The 19696-nt window shown below is 34.0% G+C and overlaps 2 protein-coding genes across 3 annotated transcripts in view; one reads left to right on the top strand and one right to left on the bottom strand.

The window, feature by feature from the left end:
- The window catches only part of LOC123306540 (tyrosine-protein kinase Src42A), a 67228-nt gene extending 51706 nt beyond the window's left edge, over positions 1-15522 (top strand). For both annotated transcript variants that reach the window (XM_044888582.1, XM_044888581.1), the window contains exons 2-6: positions 3751-3872; positions 4533-4696; positions 9345-9851; positions 12317-12473; positions 12852-15522. In XM_044888582.1, coding sequence (XP_044744517.1) covers positions 3751-3872; positions 4533-4696; positions 9345-9851; positions 12317-12473; positions 12852-13060 — 1159 coding nt within the window. In that variant the 3' untranslated portion in view covers positions 13061-15522. The remainder of the gene's footprint in view (positions 1-3750; positions 3873-4532; positions 4697-9344; positions 9852-12316; positions 12474-12851) is intronic.
- A 1135-nt stretch (positions 15523-16657) lies between these two features.
- Positions 16658-19420, bottom strand: LOC123307767 (conserved oligomeric Golgi complex subunit 3). Its single transcript, XM_044890193.1, has one exon. It carries the CDS (start codon positions 19221-19223, stop codon positions 16809-16811), a length of 2415 nt encoding a protein of 804 aa, XP_044746128.1. The 5' UTR covers positions 19224-19420; the 3' UTR covers positions 16658-16808.
- Between the last annotated feature and the right edge of the window lie 276 nt (positions 19421-19696).

Genomic DNA, 19696 nt, shown 5'->3' with positions numbered 1-19696 from the left:
GTATAAAAAAAAGACACTAGATCTTTTCTGCACATTACGTTGAAAAGTTGCCCATTTTGTGAGGATTCCGAAAAGGTAAAATATAGGTGATAACCTTCTTCACGAAAAAAGATATTTGAATGTTTATCGAAAATGGAACAGATTTGTGAAAAACTGATTTTGTCACCCTTTCTAAAAATTCTTTCATTTTGCAGATTCTGATGTATCATATTGAATAATTCTCTTGAAAAATGTCAGTTAGTCCTTAAATTACTCATAAAATGGAATTATTCATTAATTGCAATGATATAAAGTAATAACGCACAGGACCTTCAACATCAACAAATCTATTGTGAAGAAACCTTATAAAAATATCAATAATAAAAATTCAGGATTATTATTAGAGCAAATGCTCAAAATAACCACCCCCTTCACTAATACATGCCCTGCATCTATTGGGAAATAACATTTTCAAACCATACAAACTTCTCCCGCTATTTTGGCTGCTGAAATACGAATGCGGTCCCTAACTTGTGCTTCATCTTTTATGGGATTCGAATAAATTTAATTTTTTAAAAAAACCCCAGTAAAAAAACTCCAGAGGATTTAAGTCTGGTGAACGGGGAGGATATGTTTGGTGTAAATATTCCCTAACATGACGAGTGTAGTGTGCTGGGCACCCGTCGTGTTGAAACCATAGATTATGTCGCATTTCCAGTGGTATATCTCCTAAGAGTAAGGGTACACTGTGCCTTAGAAAATTCAAATAGTTGGTGCTGTTTAATGATTGCAGCAATTCTGTCGGACCGAATATTTTTTCATCGTATATTCCAGTCCATAAATTCACCGTAAAGTGGTTTGAAAAGGGCATTTCTCAATAGAGGCAGGGCATGTATTAGCGAAGGGGGGGCCATTTTGAGCATTTACTCTCATAAGAATTCTGAATTTCTATTATTGATATTTTTATAAAGTTTCTTCACAATAGATTTGTTGATGTTGAAGGTCTTGTGCGTTATTATATCATATCATTGCAATTAATGAATAATTTCATTTTATAAGTAATTTAAGGACTAACTGACATTTTTCAAGAGAATTATTCAATATGTTACAGCAGAATCTGCAAAATGAAAGAATTTGTAGAAAGGGTGACAAAATCAGTTTTTCACAAATTTGATCCATTTTCGATAAACATTCAAATATCTTTTTTCGTGAAGAAGGTTATCACCTATATTTTACCTTTTCGGAATCCTCACAAAATGGGCAACTTTTCAACTTAATGTGCAGAAAAGATCTAGTGTCTTTTTTTTATACCACGTCAGATAGAATTCAGCAGAAAAAAACACTTCCTTCAGAACATGAAATTAATTTTTTTTTTCAGAATCCCTGCATAATATTTTGTGGTATTATTCGTTGAAGTAATCATTCAACAAAATTTACGAAAAAAAACTGATTCGAAAAGTATTAAATTGTAGCTTCCTCAAGAGAGAAAACATTTTAAGCGAAAAAATTCAACATTTTCATAAAACATCAAATAACTCGAAAACTGTGAGACTTTTATATTAACGATTTTTTCACATCAGGTAGAGCACATTCTGATCTACTTTCCGTTTTCGTTTGACGTGGTCTTTACGGGACACCCTGTATGGTTGGTTGCAATCTGAATTTATTATTATTATTATCATCGAAAATGAAATAGAAATCAAGAGAAGAATAAATCAATGTTTATCGCCAACGAAATTGCGGTAAGTCATTTATTGTAAATATTATAAATACTACTTGGTTCACCAGATGGATTGGAAAAAGTGAGCTTTTTTCTTATTTCCTACATTAAAATGTTATATTAAATGCTTGGGAAAACTTGATTGTCATGTTTCCAGGAGTGGCCTAGCTCATTATGAAAACTTGAAATGGCTTTATCTTTCTTTTATCTAAGGTCTAAGCCGAATCGGAAAAAATGGAAATGGCAAAAAGTGTTTCTTTTGAAATCAAGAATATCTTGTTACAACAGTTTTTTACTTATAAAAATTACTCTCATGTAGTCAGCCACCTTTTTCACTTGGGCGTTTTTAATGTTCGCTATCACTTGGTCGCTATCTGCCTATAGCTAATCTCTGTTCAAGTTCTTAGTTCTTAGGTATGCTGGATAAAATCAACCTTATTTATTTATATCCTTAAATTGTTAACTGAAACAGATCACTTCATCTTGATTCAGTTTTCAAGATTGAGAGTGTTAGAGTTGATGAATAATTCAATAAGATGTACCTACACTTTCAGGTGAACATCGCGTAAATGTCGCTTCCGCTTTTAGTCTTCGTGGACCTGCTACTCGTGAAGTTGACATATCAATAGACTGCTCTTCCTCGTCTTGTTACGTCGAAATTACTGCAGGCATCCATCTATACAGTAATGTATAGAACGACATCCAACGAATTTACTTTCGTTCGCTATCTAATTAGGCGTGATCAGAATACTCTTTCGATCAACTGAATGGAATGAATAAACATGATCAATTATAAATATAACTACCTTTCGTCACACACACAGCAGTCGTTTACCTGAAAATCAGTCAGGGCACGTCGAAACGTGTTGCGATCGACAGAGAGGGCACTGAACTAATTTGTCTGGAAATTCTTCATGTAGATTTCATATCGATTATGGAGAATTTTGCAATAAAAATTTTATGTTTTTCAGGATAAACTTTTAGGGGTGTAGTTCCTAGTTTGAACACATTTCTCACCGTTTTGATCGCTGATTTGGTTTATAAACTTTCGAACAGAAAACACCCTGTGAATAATGAATACATTGAAGGAACTAAATAATTTTTTATGGCCCATTCATTTTACTTCAATGTATTGCACATTGGCTTATTGTTCACGGAATCTAACATGAAAAATATTATATGAAATGAAATAATTCAGGCAAACAGTTCAAAAATAGAATATCAAGTTGTATTTGTTTATCATATTTTGTCCTACAAAGAAGTTAAAACAAGTAAGGAGAGTAGCATCGTATCGAAGCGAATATTTATTAGTTTGTTGTTTTGTAAAAAAAAACAACCATATTTGAAAGATCGGACATAATGCTATTAAAAAAAATTATCGACAAGTTCAGCTCAAATTTGTGACACGCTTTGTAACATTTCCTCACATCAAAAAGAGCGCAATTGAAAATACTTATCGACATATCCGTATATATTTACAGCAAAATAACTGTATTTGATTTACTGAATTTTTTCCAAATAAGAGGATCTCTTTTTATACAAAAAGCATACATATTTTGATGGCTATTATGCACGCGAATACCACCAAACGATAGATGTCGAGTTTTGTGAATCATCCAAGTGGAGTCATAATACACGAGTAAAACATTTACTATTTTGAAAAGATTAATTCTGAAATATCATTTTAAATGATATTTGTACTTCGCATTTCAATATCTCAATAAATTTCAATAATGCTATATAGTAATATATCCATGTTTAGATTGTCTCTAGTTTGTATCGTGAAGTTTGTTAGACCAGTGAAAAATTTCTCATTAATCACAAGTGATTCACTTTTCTATGCGTCTATCGTGGATAACCGATAACCCAGGCATTAATTTATCCTTAACTTGATCGGATCTGTATTTTTGGAAATATTGGGAAAATATTTTAGATGGATGGAGGAAAAGTTCCTTTCCTTATTTCAGGTTATGTTAGCCCCACACATCATGCAATATAATATGTAATGGCTAAAACAAAATGAACAATAAGTAATGCAAGTTCAATTTCAGATGGTACTTCCGCAAGATCAAGCGAATCGAGGCAGAGAAAAAACTCCTTTTACCAGAAAACGAACATGGTGCATTCCTTATAAGAGACTCAGAAAGCAGGCACAACGACTACTCTTTATCAGGTCAGTATTTTCGTAGAAATGGGCAAACCAGGTGAGATTCAATTTCACTTCGGTCTCGAATGGTGAATGTTATTTAATTTGTCTGTTCTTTATTTTCTCGTCTTTGAGATTGGTGAGACAAAATTAAGCATGGCGAATATTTACTTTTTATCAGGATATTGGAATGAATAGAAAATCATTATTGCATACATATGTATATTTATATATTCTTTTGATAACGAGCATTACAATTTTTAACATCGATTCACCCTTCGCATACTATGTCATATGCAGATAAATCCACAAATACCATTCCTGTTTTTAGTTTATCATTGAAACCTGCTTGAATGAAAGAGTGGGGGCTCAAAACCTCATGAGAACAATTTCTATTTTTCCTGAAACTCCCTTGACAATTCTGGAAAGCGTCTTATAGGTATAGTCGATTCAATCCTAAAAAGAATCAGCCTCTCTTAAATTCTTGAAGAAACACTCGATAAACTACTGGGTCAATAACTTCTAAGATCAGAGGATTCCTTTGCACGTTTTAAAATTCCTATAACTTTCGCCTTTCGGAACTCCGCCTGAAAATTGCCAGAATTTAGAATTAGAAAAAAAATTTGTGAGATGAGCTAGTCTCGAAATATTCACATCATTCATTGAAATATGAAAATACATTTTCAGTTCGTGATGGTGACACTGTGAAGCACTATAGAATTAGACAATTGGACGAAGGTGGTTTTTTCATTGCAAGAAGAACGACCTTCAGGACGTTACAGGAATTGGTCGATCATTATAGTAACGATGCAGATGGTCTGTGCGTTAACCTTTGCAAACCTTGCGTACAGGTAAGAGTATTTTTTTTAATGCTATTAGTGTTGAACAATCAAAGGTTCATCCTCAGATAGAACTGAAGATTCGAATGAGGCTACATGATTCGGAAAAAAAATATTTAGTTACTCAATTTCGGATAAATCGGTATTATTCAAATTTCTAAAAGAAATGTTCTTTCATGTCAAAATTTCCCGAATTACAAATGATAAGCCTCTACTTTCAGCCACTTTGTAACTGCTCAGGTCCCTGTAATATAACTGTTTTGTTACATTTTTTTTTGGAATCTTTGTTTGCATTGCGCTCGCGTGTTTTACTTTAGCTAATGATGAAGTGGACTCAAAAATTTTTGCTATTTCCTTAGGAACATGCTTGTTTTTTCCTGAAGTCGAACGCAATTTTCATCCAGTGTCTAGAATAATTTTTACAATAATATTCTCGTGGAAGAACGATTCTCGTAACTCCATCTCTATATCTCCTAATTAATTCCCCTATTCTTTCATCGCTCCGCTGATTGCAAATTAATCAGGAAATAAGAAATCCGATTGTGCTACCTGAAGATTACGTCAAATCCATGTTGTACTCGTATCGCCTCGCTATCGACGAATTGTGAACAATTCGACAGATACTCTTATGTCTTAACCATGCTAACAATTATCCACACTGGAGATAAAAAGAAAATAGCAAAGCAGAATGTTTAACTGCGCCAATGAATCATTTTGAAGTTTGTGATGTTGGTAAATACATGTGTGCCTTATATCTCATGGGTATAGTTATATTGAAGGTTAGAAATATTTTTTCAGCATGTTCAATGGCCTCTAAATTTTTGATTGATCATTCAGTATAGATATCTTATGGTTCGTGATTCCTACACGAAATATACATATTTTACTTTAATTACCTCCTCAATGAAGAAGAAGTGAAAAACTCATATAGAAATACTTTATTCTTGAAGCTTTTTTTCTAACTATTTTTTTTGTCGTTGCATTTACGAAGAGTACTTCTTTTTATGAGGTATGTCATGGGTTTTATTTTTATTTGTATTATTTAGTTAGCAAGTAACGTTGCCTAAATCCTGATTTGCATATTTATGTATGTAGTTTATGTACCTACATTCTCATATTAGTTCTTTATCTTATATCTTCATTTCGTTTGTTCACTCTTTTTATTTAGCGATTAGTTTTAAGTCACTCATTGTGTGGTTTCATTATTCTTAATTGATCACATAATCTTTTTTCAGTATTAAGTTTATTCAAAATTTTAATATTTTACTCTGATCTGAATTACTGACGATATTTCGAGGCAGAAATTGGGGGCCCTCTGATTTTCTTGAACTGGCGATCAGTTCGTTCTCATTTCCCCGTGAAAATATTTATTCATATCAAGAGACTTGTCTTATTATACTTGTTAACCTGTAGATAGTACAGGTGTGCATCATAAAATTTCAAACTTTGTTCAGCAACTTTTATTACGAGAGGGAAAATATGTTTTATCTCTTGATATCCTTCCACATTCGTATAACGAAAAACGTGACTCTTTGGGCTTGAATGGACTCTCCCCATTCTTCGTATTAACGTTATACAATTTAGAGTCGCGGAAGTCTCATAATAAACTAAGTGACATTGACAACGTGACACCCAGTATTGATGAATTCGTTAGAAAGAATTTTTAGGAATGTACTTGCTCAAGTTAGGATAACAAATGATCGCTTTTCTAACCATATCTACAGGGTGCTTTTGTGTTATCGTATGTTCTTACAACAAAGTGAGTATGCGATAATTGTGTCTTCTATAGTTACAATCTGAATTTGATTATCTCCACAATACGTTGTGAATAGCTGCTTTAATTTATTTATCATGCCTAGAATTAAACGACGAGAAAATTTCAACAGCTCAGTAAGGGAGTTTGATAGTGGGTTTACGCGAGGCTGATTTAACCTTTTAAGGAATAGCCATTATGATGAACAGAAGTGTATATATGGTAGTAGATTGTTGTCGGATATAGAGAATCGGCTGATTTGAATTGTTCGGTAAATCTCCAACAAGCATCATCTCGCCAATCGCGAAAAAACAAACTAAAATCGAATAATCGTACCGTGCCAAGTATCACTCTAATTCCTGCTTCCAGATCGGAAAGGATCAGATTGAGATTTAAAAAAAAAACTAATCAGTTTGATAAATGTGAGGTGAAATATCGTGAGTGACAAAACAAAAGTATGGTTTTGTTTTTTGAGCAGGATTTATAAAGAAATTACAAAAATTTAAAATTATGGAAAACAAATAGAGCTTTGAATGGGACAAGAAAGAATATGTTGGCCTGTTAAAGGTCAAAGCTGTTACTTCTGTTCGATACATTGTTTTGAATTGAAAAATTTAGTTGAATTTGTTCAATTTATATTATCAGAAATTAACATAAACCAATATTCAATATACCATCATAGCATACACATTTCAGTTCTTTGCATATTATTAACAGAATTTTCAGAACCACAATTAAAAAAATCTCACAGAGGAGGTATACATGACCTGTATGTTAGCCCGTCAGTATAGTTGCTTTATGCTTTTTTATGATTTTTTTATGATATGGCCTTTTTATGACATTAAACTTTGACTGTCCACAATTCTTCACCATTTAATAATTTTCGAACGATATTATGAAGTTTTCACCAAGAAATCAGACGGAAAAATTCAATAATCAGAAACTAGAAGGAGCTATACTTCATTCAAATTTATTTTAGCAGTCGGTTGGCCATGATATAATTTTCTCAAGTTTTTGTAACTAGAACGAAGTTAGGTTGGCACTCATGAAATGTCTTTAATGTCATAACGCCGTTGCCACAACTAATATCAATTTTTATTACGAAAATGCCGAAAGTGATTGAAAAAAGAGACAGGGTTTCAGGAAGTGCTATTTAGAATTCAGGTCCGCTCATTCAAAAAATTATACCCTGGTATTCTAAAATCCACAATACGTCAGACGGTAGAGAACATATTCAATGTAAGAGAATTTATATAATGTTTCATCTGAATCTAAACGACTTATATTTCAGCTGAATATTTCCACAATCAGAAAGATTGTGAATGAAGAGTATGACAAAGAATTTCCTTCTATTGGGAGACCCAAAAAAGTTGTGGCATTTGAGAATTTTAGGTCTGCGTGAATTATGCGAAAAGTTTACTACAGGATTTTCGATAAATGTCATCGGAGAATGAGTTCCCTAACTCTTCTTTTTCTGTTTTTCATTTGACTTGTCCTATACAATGTAAATGTCTTAAGGTACTAATAAATACCTAAATATGATAATTACATCAATGTATTAAGATGAATAGCCACAAATACGCGCAAGTTGCCCTGTTACTGTTTATTCATGTGAAATTTTTGTTCAACGGTGAAGTTGCATGTTAACTTGAAACTTCCTTCAACTCCTTTTACTTATATTGATGCAAGATGATTTTTATTGAAAAACTTAACATTCTTGTAATTATCTGTTAATTCCTTCGGGAGATACCCATTTCCAACCACTGCATCATATGCATTTCATCTTCGGGTTAATATTTTTGAAATCTACAAATGATGTAGCCAAAGAAGATAACGAACATTAACTCTCCTCAAGCTAGTGCATATTATGATATTATACTGATCTCTTGTATTTTCCATGCAAATAAGTGATTTGGTATGCCTTCATTCAGTTTGTATAAACTTCAATTATGTTCGTCACATATTTTCCGAAGAGATTCGACATTGTGATAAAATACGTAATAACAGAAACTTTTACGTAGAACGGGCAACATAGCGTTGATTTAAAACCCAAAAATGTTTTGACAAGCTTCATAACCCCACATTTTCGTACTATACAGAGTGAAATGTGTCAAATTTCCATGGCCAACCGACTGCTAAAATAAAGTTGAATGAAGTATAGATAAACAAAAGGCGGTACGAGAATCAAAACACTCAAAAGCTCTTTTGGTCAAAATGGCTATTTAATATCTTACAAAATTTCAAATGTTTCTGCAAATTGCCCCCAAATTAATATTTTAACCAGTCTTAGGGTCTTAGTAACAAACTTGAAACACAGATGTCAGGTTAGCACCAAGGATGGGTATTGCTGATTTTACTCATAAAGCGAAGAGTACGGTAGTGTTTTTGGACTATTCATTCATTAAAGTTATTTCATTATGTTTTTTTTTGTAAGGCAAATCGGCCTGTAAAGAAGTATCTTTTGTACTACTAGTTGTAATGAATTCATCAACAGAGGGTGTTTTGTTTTCTATGTCACTATATTCATACAGAAACATTAGGAAAGCAAGCAGTTCTAATTCATCAGATAAGCGCGTTTGTAATTTTTCCAAGGTTGATAAACTTATTGTTAACCGGACGAGGTACACGCAATGCGTGAATAACAGTCTTTGACTGTACTACATTTCGTACAATGTCATTTTGATATTGAAACACACATTATAGTACATAATATGTATTATGTAGAATTGTTCTCTACAGAAAGATCATTCAACCTAAACACTCGTAGAATTGATCGATTTAAATCGTTATAACCTACTGAGAATAGTTCATTTGCACTTTCACTCTGCTTATTTTATTCTTGGGAATCAATGTTTATTTGGAATAACGAACTGAAAACTAATATTTTTGTTTTATTTTTTTTTATAGATCGAAAAGCCTCAACCAGAAGGTCTATCTCATCGCACAAGGGATCAATGGGAAATCGAAAGATCATCTCTTAAATTCGTGCGCAAGTTGGGCCACGGCCAGTTCGGCGAGGTCTGGGAGGGCATGTGGAACAACACGACGCCGGTCGCCATCAAGACCCTCAAACCCGGAACGATGGATCCGAAAGATTTCCTCGCGGAGGCCCAGATAATGAAGAAATTGAGACATCCCAAACTCATCCAGCTGTACGCCGTTTGCACCGTAGAAGAACCGATCTATATAATAACGGAATTGATGAGGAACGGATCTTTGCTCGAGTACATTCAGGGCAAAGGGAAGACGCTGAAATTGCCGCAGTTGATCGATATGGCCGCCCAAATAGCCGCCGGTATGGCCTATCTGGAATCGCAAAATTACATCCACAGGGATCTGGCCGCCAGGAATGTTCTTGTGGCCGACACGACGGTCGTGAAGATTGCAGATTTTGGACTCGCCAGACTGATCAAGGTAAAATAAATTATGGTTCTTTATTTTGAATTCACGCGATAAAAAAATTCTGGACGATTCGAGAATTTACTAAATACATGTATTCGCAAATATTGAATACCTGACGAATTACGACAAAAGCATGTTAACGTTCTTTGTGAATGGGTGTTAAGTTCTCTTTGGATCACCCTGTATATATCCACAGTAGATTCTTGAGCTCAGAAGAAACATTTTCATAATGAAAAAAAAAACACTGAACTTTTTCTAAGCATTAAATATCATAAACCTTAGAAATAAGCTAGTACATCAGAAAAGTAGGCATAAACTCACCTTCCTCTTTCCATTACATAGTATTTATAATACAATAGATGTTGAGTTGCCACAATTTCGTTGGCGATAAATATTGTATATTCTTTTCTTGATCTCCATCTTCTATTATGAAAAATTCAGCTTACAACCACCTATATCAGCTGTGATATACATCCCCAACATGTCCGTATACAGGGTGTGGCGTAATGAATGGATAATATGGAGTCTGCGGGTAGAAGACTCTATGGCGGTTCAGAAAAATATATTTTACGTTTAGTAAAAGTGCCTTGGTTTTCGAGATATTGGAGATTTTCGAGAATTCAAGAGAATTACACTCTTCGACACTCGTTTTGCAGGCAAGACTCCAAATGAAAAAAATGTTTCAAACTGTTTTTTTGATAGTATATCTGGATAGATGATCTATCGAATGTAATTCATTATTTTTGAGGCGCATGAATAGTTCTTCATGAAAAAAAGATCTAACTCAACTACTCTGTTTTGCTTATCTTTTTTCATAAGTTCAACCTAACGCGGTGTATAAAATAATATGGTTACCTGAGTGCCAATGCAAGAAAAAACATGCCCGTTCCACTGAGATTCCGAAATGGTATAACTCTCTGTAATTTCAGCATTTAACACAAAATAAATTCCTATTGCAATCAGTTGAGGCCTAGTTTAATGTAAACACAGTTTCTAAATCGTTTAATTGAATCGAGTTCTACAAAAAGTGTTGAAAGTGGGCATCAGGAGCTCTTCTAGATGCTTTACAACTTCTTATGAATAATTGCTTTATTCTCCTTGCAAGTCTCATTTCACTTGCTAAAAATTAAAGAAAAAGGCTTACATCAAACTCGGCCTTGACCCATTGTAATAGAAATTTATTTTGTATTTAATTCTGGAAATAGAGTGAGTTATACCATTTCAGAATCTCAGTGAAACAGGCATGATTCCTCTTGCTTTGGCACTCAGGTACCGATATTATTTTTTACACCACGCTGGGTTGAACTTCGGAAAAAAAAAATAAGCAGAACGGAAAATTTGAGTTAGATCTTTTTTATGAAAAAATGCGCCCAAAAAATAATAATCTACATTCGATAGCGCATCTATCCAGGAAACTATCCAAAAAACATTTTGAGAAAATTCCTTCATTTAGAGTTTTGCCTGCATAAGGAGTGGCGAAGGGTGTGATTTTCTTAAATTTTCGAAAATCTCCAATATCTCGAAAACCAAGGGACTTTTACCGAACATAAAATATATTTTTCTGAACCGCTATAAGGTCCTCTACCCGCAGGCACCATATTATCCATTCATTACGCCACACTCTGTACGTATCCGTATTCATTGATGACTCTGAGGTTTATTCAGTTTTTGTTTTTTATTACATTTTTAATTTCGAATCAAGATTCAGAAATTGTAGGGAACCGTAAACATTTCACGCCGATTTCACTCTTTTTTTTTTATTTTAAAACGATGCAGCACCGAACTCTGCCGATAAGCCAGAGCGAAGACATTTTCACCGACGCGAATTTTACCATTTTCAGCACCTCAGGGTAGTCTATGAAAGATGATCTTTCCCTGGTCGCATGATTAACCGATCTAGTGTTAAACTGCGTTTTGAGTTATTGCGGATGGCTTTACAACCGTGATTGTGTACTTGACGCCTATATTGCCGAGATACGTTATTTTCACTTGTGCGAAAGTCTTAAAACAATTCCAAATAACTTTATTTTACTTCAAAGTAATCCGTGCTGTGAGTTGAAAAGACGCCCCCTCCACTGTTAAATTTGAACATCGCATAAAGCGATTACTTGTCTTGTAAGAGTTTTCACGACACTGGAAGTAGTCTGACTGGTGGTGCGTAAGCCCCTGAGAAGGCGAAAAGGAACAGAGAACCGAATCCTTCCGTTTTGCTTTCTTTCCGACCCAATCATGTATGCGTATATTTATTTCTTCGTAAACTTTTAATTAAAACTGGATCTTTTTTTTTATCTAGTTTATTTAACTTCATTGATTTGCTAAATGATGAAAAGACTGAAACAAACATAATTTCAAAAATTTCGAAACACTTTTAATAAATTGACTATATTTACATCATAACCACTGTGTTGTATTTCCTAAATAAATTAATGAAATGAAGGAGTAGTACTTAAAATATTCATGAATCATTCTCATTGCAGGAAGATGAATATGAGGCGAGAGTTGGAGCAAGATTCCCAATCAAATGGACCGCACCTGAAGCTGCGAACTACAGCAAATTCTCCATCAAATCTGACGTATGGTCCTTTGGTATCCTACTGACAGAATTAGTTACATATGGAAGAATTCCATATCCAGGTGAGTTATTCACTTTTTCACTTTCTCATTATCGGCATACTGAGCCATTTGACTTCTTCCGGTGCATTTGCCAAATTGAAAATTGAGAAAACCAAATTAGAATTGCAGTTCAAAATATACTTTAATTTATTTACACACTCACTAATCTATTTTCACTACTTAGCACTGTTCGGAATTCATTGTTCACTTCGCTCTCTATTAGAATACTAACTGCCCCTCGAGCCCACTTCGCGTTTTTTATATCGATACGCCCCTGAATATTCTCGCAGCACTGAAAGCAGAGACGTATTCAGGGAATTCGGACTTTACAATGTTGAAGATGAGAGAAACAAACAATATAACGATTAGAAAATAATATGTTATCCTTCCAATGTATAGGTATGACCAACGCCGAGGTACTGCATCAGGTAGAGCACGGATATCGCATGCCGGCGCCCGCCTGCTGCCCCCCTGCCCTCTACGACATAATGTTGGAATGCTGGAACAAGGACCCGATGAAGAGGCCGACATTCGAAACTTTACAATGGAAACTAGAAGACTTTTTCACAATGGACGGTTCCGAATACAAAGAAGCATCGGCCTACTGAGGCCACGTCCACCCCCCTGCTGATTGGTTGCGTAACTCGATCGATTTACACTACCATTAGGGGGGGAGGTGGTTGGTTATCTATTCACATATAGATATTCCGTGATTTTTTTTTTAATTAAATTGATTGATCGCGGCGCGGTATATGGCAAACCGATAACGAATTACTTCAAATATTATCTCATTTTTGTATATTTCGTGTGAATTTGGACATAGTAACAACAATCGCTTTTCATTTTAGTCTTCTGGTAAATTCTACGCTGCTTAAACTATTTCGAGATCACAACGCACTTGTTTAGGAGTCACTTGTAAATTTTTATTTAGGTTGCCATATCCTTTTATCTCTATTAACTTCTTTTATATATTTTATATTTGTCTCTGGCGTAAAGCACAATTTTTCCCGATGCTTGAGGTTGTTCTCTGCAAATTGTTTGTGTAATTTTATGAAATATTTTAATGCTTTTTGTGGAATTAACAGTGTGATGTCATTTTAAAAAATTCATTCGTATCTAATTTGTGAAAATTTAAAAATTTCTCTGACATTTTTGTTAATCGACCATGTTAATTCCATACCTGCAAATGTTGAAAAGTGAATTAGGTGTTGAAGAACTTGCTCTGAACAGAGAAAATATTGTGCTTTGCTTCGAGTGGAATTTATGCACAAGGATTTACATAGGAACTGCCCAAAGAAGTATTTTTTGTACTATCATCGTATATGAGCGATTTTCGAACCTTTTTTACTGAAACAGTGAAAATATTTTTTTCGTAAATTCTCTTTTAGAGGATTTTCGTTGTCATTGAAAAAATGTTCACTTCGAGCGGGCAAGAGCTAATCGGAATTGCCGAGATGAGGAACCAATCTGTGCATCTTATGTTCAGGGTGTCCCAAATTCAAATGGCGCAATCCCGCGTTTTTTTTCGAGAAAACAAAGAATGGTGAAAAGGAAAAAGAAGATCCTCTGTAATTCAGTATAATTTCGAATGTGTGAAATTTTGCGACGTAGGATGATTTTGCTAGATTTTAGTAATGTTTGGATATTCAACAACAGTGAAACCGATAGAATTCTGTATTCTTGAAACCAGTGACATTTTCTGTCATCGTTTTTCTTGTCAAATGTGATCACCATCAGCATTCTTATATAATATAGTCCAATCAAGAATGATTGACGTCCCAATAAGCCTTGAAAGTTCAGACGCAGCTTAATATCTAATCACAAAAAATCCTCAATAATTTCTGTAGTTTCAATCACGGAACTGGACTTTCAAATAAAATCTAGGAAAGTATTTGAAAAGAAGAAATATTCAATTTCAGAGCATAAAAATAAGTATTCAAAATTAATACAATTATGTATGGAATTTGTATGATTAAATTAAGAACATAAACAGCAGTACAAAATTTAAATAATCGTAGGTCAGTGTAAAGATTCACATTCAATAGATCTATAAATCACTGTTTAATAGCAATACCAACCTTAATTTCGCAACACAAAATCTTACGAATCGTCTTAAGAGGCTACGGTTGTCACCATTGTATGTTTCTCTGAAAAAAAAAATTACGGAAAAGTACCGTCTGTTTTGCTCCGGCTGCACTAAGTAGTAGTTTCCGTGTTTTCGACATGAAATTTGGGACGCCCCGTACAAGCACGGCTCGATTGCCTTTTGATTACAATCGACACGGGTCAGAACCCGAAGTTTGCTCACAGTCGCTCAATTTGTATTTCAAGCTCTTCTGATGAATTTTGTCGGCGATGATCCAGCACACATTCTTGAGTGTATGCTGAAAATTACTCATTTATTCCCCACCCTCACTATCTATTTTTCAAGAGAACGCTATACTGAAGACATTCCTGATATGAACAAAGTTGTACAAGGTGTTATAATATGTATATCGGAATTTATGAAATTTATTTCACTCTTGCTCTATTCTCATTTGTATTTGTTTAATCCGTAAACACCTGAGAATACATATTCAGTTTGAAATAAAATCGAAGAGCCTTTCACAAAGGTCGGAACATTGGCTCAACATTTTGCTAAAGGATGTTGCGCAATATTCGTTATATAATTGGGAATATATCAATCTTTGATGTTACGCTGTTAAATTTTTTACAAAGAAGAAATGATTTTATTGTGTTTTTCTGTAAAAACTTGGTCTGCGAAAGGATGATTGCTTCCATTTGAAATATTTGTAAAATTTTTCCAGTGTTACTTTGTATAACATTCGAGAACTATAACTTTGTGATTGAGATTGGTTTAGTTCCTCTAATTTTTTTATCACAATTCTTTACTAAGATGACAGTAAGTTTAATAACCCCTTTGAATTGTTTCTTCATCATCATTTTTGATCATCCAACCTTATTCAAATTTATAGAGTTAGATTGTTTATATTTTTAATTATACACATTATACAATATTTTTTGTATTATACACATTAAGTCATAGATGAATAAAATAAATTAATATTTATATGGTTTTAATTTTTTCAGAAAAATGATTGTCTCACTGGGAAGGTTAACGGCGGGTAATTCGAGACTAATACACATTTATATTTTAACGTTTATACATGGTGTTTTCAAAGGTGAGACTTTTATTTGACAAAAGGTGGAACACCAAATTACTGTTATATAATATTAATATTCATGATGGCTATGACCACACAAAATTTCATTAAATTTCAAGTACGGGACGGTGGAAGGTGACTGGCATTGAAAAATCGAATCATAACATGAACTTCTAGAAACGAGCAAGTCTGTAAGCCGAAATGTCATCGACGGAGTGTTGTTGACTGATGACATTTCGCGTGGGGTATGTGTCTTCATTATAAATTCGTTGTAGTTAGTGTTCGGTTGTTTTATCAGACTATCAGTGCTACAAGTGAGAATAAGTGATAAAATTTCAAGAATCGTGTTCGTTTAGTGCTTGTTATTGAATAATTCAACTTTGAGTGTTTATACCTGAGACGGTCAACAAGTAGGCGGGTCGGACCAATTTTGATAAATTTTTATTGGTGTATTTGGGTGAGGCTACCGATGGTTTAGTTTCAATTCACAACTTGGTCCGGAACGTAGGTGAAGTTGAAGTCAAATGACCGGGACGAATTTTGAAACTCTGTGTGTGAGTTCCCGAAAGGTTTATAATTGAAATCGTGCACAAGTTAGAGAGACAACAATTCCGTAAAATTGCGAGCTAGTCATGAGCAAGTGTAGGTAATTGCAGAGAAGTTGAAAACATCCAAACACAACTCTAGACCGGTTACGGGATCATTGTCTCTCATCAGTACAGTGTAGTGCTAAATATTTCAAACGGAGGATGGGGCCTTAATTTGTTGGGACGACAATTCTACGGGATTGTCTTCTCACTAATTTGATGTTTCCGAGGTGACCGTGGGTGACGTTAGCACTTGGAGAAGTACTATGTACTCCACTTCTACATTGAAATCGTAATCGGTGATGTCGATTATACAACTCAAGAAGATATACATAGAAAGAAGGCGCAATTCAGTTCAGAGCTCTCAAATACACCCGAGTAGTTCCCATAACCTATTATATCTCTTTTGCTATATCTTCTTGATGTTATGAATCTTGAAAGTAAGGAATTAAAGTGAAGAAAATTGTGTTCATATTTTAGTCAAGAAGCTATATTAAATATTTATATTTTTCTGAATAAATAATAACCAACTAAAAACCATGAAGATAACATAATATTTTCACAAAATATATTATTGTAATTCATAGAATACAAAATAATTATGTTCAATTATTCACTTTTTCAATTTCAGAGCTTAATGAAACCGAAGATAGGAGAACACCAATCTGAACAGCAGATGGACAGCCTATAAGTAACTGATCTTCAGAAGAATAGACGGTTAAAGTTTGCTCCAAATTAATAAATGCATTTATTACATTATTTCTGATTGGTCTGAACAAAATAAATTCTGTTTCACGATTAGCTAAATAGAGTTGCATGGATTTTTGGATTTCTGGTACTTTAATTTTTATATTCTTCTGAGTTTCACTCACTAGTTTCGATACCTCCGCAGGTTCAGCCCAGGGTTGATCTTTCAATGAAATGGTCACTTTATCACCATTTGAGTCTCGATTTTTCGAGAAGTTTTCTACTTTTTGTGAAAACTGTACCAATTCTCCCACCAAGAGATTTGTACAGTAGGAGATCAACTCCTCACAGGAGATTTTCAATTGCTTATCTACTTCCTTACGAGAATCTATCAAATACTCCTTGACTTTAGGTGTTCCATCCAGCAAAAATTCCAACAATGCATTATTAGATCCAAATGAAAAGATTTTATCACGATGGCTTATCAAATGCATGGCAGCTTTTTGAACATTACTAAAATCTAGACCAACTTCTTTGACTGTGAAATCTACTTGGAAGGGTGCTATCTGTTCTCTCACAATCAATAAATGTTTGGTTTGAAATAAGCATCCATCAATTTTGGATTTTCTTTGGGAAATCAAACCAGCGGCATTTTGTACAGTCTTTATACAGATGGCTAGAGCTTCTTGGGCCAAACCTTGAAATGTTTCCTTATCCAAACAAAAGTAGAGTCTCGACAAGCAAACTAGAGTTCTTTTAACAGTTGGATACCACATGGCATGAAGATCAGCAGGAGAATTTCCAGTATACGACCGGAACTGACTCACCGATCCCTCATTCAGAGCACCAATTTCATGGCAATCTACTGAAGTAACAGAAGATCTAGACTCATTTCTATGATATTCCTGTAGTTCCATAGCAATATTCTCCATCTGTATTAATTTTTCAGGATAAGCAAGATCCCCTGAAGAAGGCGTGTATCCTAGAAGATCATGCTGGAAGAAAATATTTGTCCTAAATACCAATCTCTCTTCAACATCCTCCAGTAATTGATTCATTATTTCAATGTATTTTTTCAAGGATGGGTTGGTCAAAACTCTTTCATTCAGCAATTCCCTTCGAAGAATACCACATAATTCGCTCAAAATTTCAATGTGGTTTATGACGATCAAACAAGGTCTCAGAATGTCATATAAACTCTGGCATAATATTGCTAAATAATTCTCAAATTGTTCTGAAGAATTTTTGAAAAAATATTGGAAGCAGTTCACTTCATCCTGACAAACTTTCATGATGAATTGTCCACATGATCTGAATAAAGTATTGAATTCATTTTTATATTTTTCTTTAATTTCACTCAAAGCTTTCGATACTGCAGCAGTAAGTAGTGGTAATCTTTCACTAAGATACATTTTATGACAATCCAGCAAAGCATTTCTAAAGTTTTCATTCTCTTCTTTTTTTTCTTCCAGATAAGATACGATTACTGTAACTTTATGGGCTGCACTTTGGAATTTGCCATAGTATAGGGAATAAGAACTTTCAGCATTTAAATCATTGCTAGCCACATGATCTGCAATGCCAATAGCCTTATTTTCTGGATCTATAATTTGCCTACTTGCGTCAGTTATAACTTGATTAAATAATTTATACACATCGTTCAGAAGTGAGATCAAAAGACTTTCATTTCTCATTTTGTAAATGCGTGCTTCTTTATAATCTTCACGAATACTCAAATTTTTGATGCTATCAACAATTGTATCTAAAACTTCAGTAAAAGCTTTGGAGTTAACATTCTTCGTTTCATTCAATAACTCCTCTGGTTTGATAAAATATTTCAGTTCATTATTCAATTCGTCTTTTTTAAGTTTTAGTAATCTTTGCTGTTTCATTAGATCTTCACTCAAATCATGTAAATAATCTGTTTTCGAGATGACGTCTTTATGTGTTTGTAAGAGCGATTCCAAGTATTCATTTGATTCACACGCATTTTTGAATAATTTTTCAACATGATCATCTTGCTGTTTCAATTTGTAATAGTAGCTTTGGAATTCATTCAACGTTTCATCTTTAATTTCATTCTCAATTTGTGTGAACCATTTGATGAAGCTTTTATATGAATCGATCAGAGGAACCTCTTTTACAATTTGTCCTTTCACTGTTTGAGTAGACGACTCTTGACCAAAGTAGTTTTCTTTTATGATATCTTCAAGCTGGTAAATCAAATCCTGTTGCTCCTCATTTAACGGTGCCAACGGATTTGAGGGGCTTTGCCATTTAGCTATATTTTCCTGAATTAGATCTTCAGTAGGATCGTTCACTTGATTATTCATTTTTTCAGCCTATGTTAGCTTCAATGGTGTGAAGTCATAAATTCTCAAAAAACTGTGAACTCATTCAGCGGACTGGTCCACAGATAACACTGAAAAGTTGTCTCTGCTGGAAAGTGAAGTCAATAATTAAAAATCCAAATTTAATTATCAAACTGAAGAATTTTAACCTGTATTCTTCATAACCACAGATTACAGTAATCTGTGTTTATAACCACAGACTAAAAACCCCAGAACACTAAACCCAAAAAATTAAATAGTAAAAATATGTTTTCTGTGCGAAAAACCCAGAGTACTCATCATAGAGAAATCTCTTGTCTCTGGTACTAATATTCTGTAGGGTTGCCATAGAGAAAGGGAAAGAGTCTCTGAGGGTTGCGTTCACAAACTTACTCAGAGCAAGCTCTGAGTAAGCTCTGATTACCCGAAGCGTTCACAAACGTACTTTTAGTTCTGTACTGTACTGTCCTGACCTT

Source organism: Coccinella septempunctata, chromosome 2 (assembly GCF_907165205.1).
Source record: "Coccinella septempunctata chromosome 2, icCocSept1.1, whole genome shotgun sequence".
Lineage (NCBI taxonomy): Eukaryota > Metazoa > Arthropoda > Insecta > Coleoptera > Coccinellidae > Coccinella > Coccinella septempunctata.
This window is presented reverse-complemented; position numbering and strand designations above follow the sequence as displayed.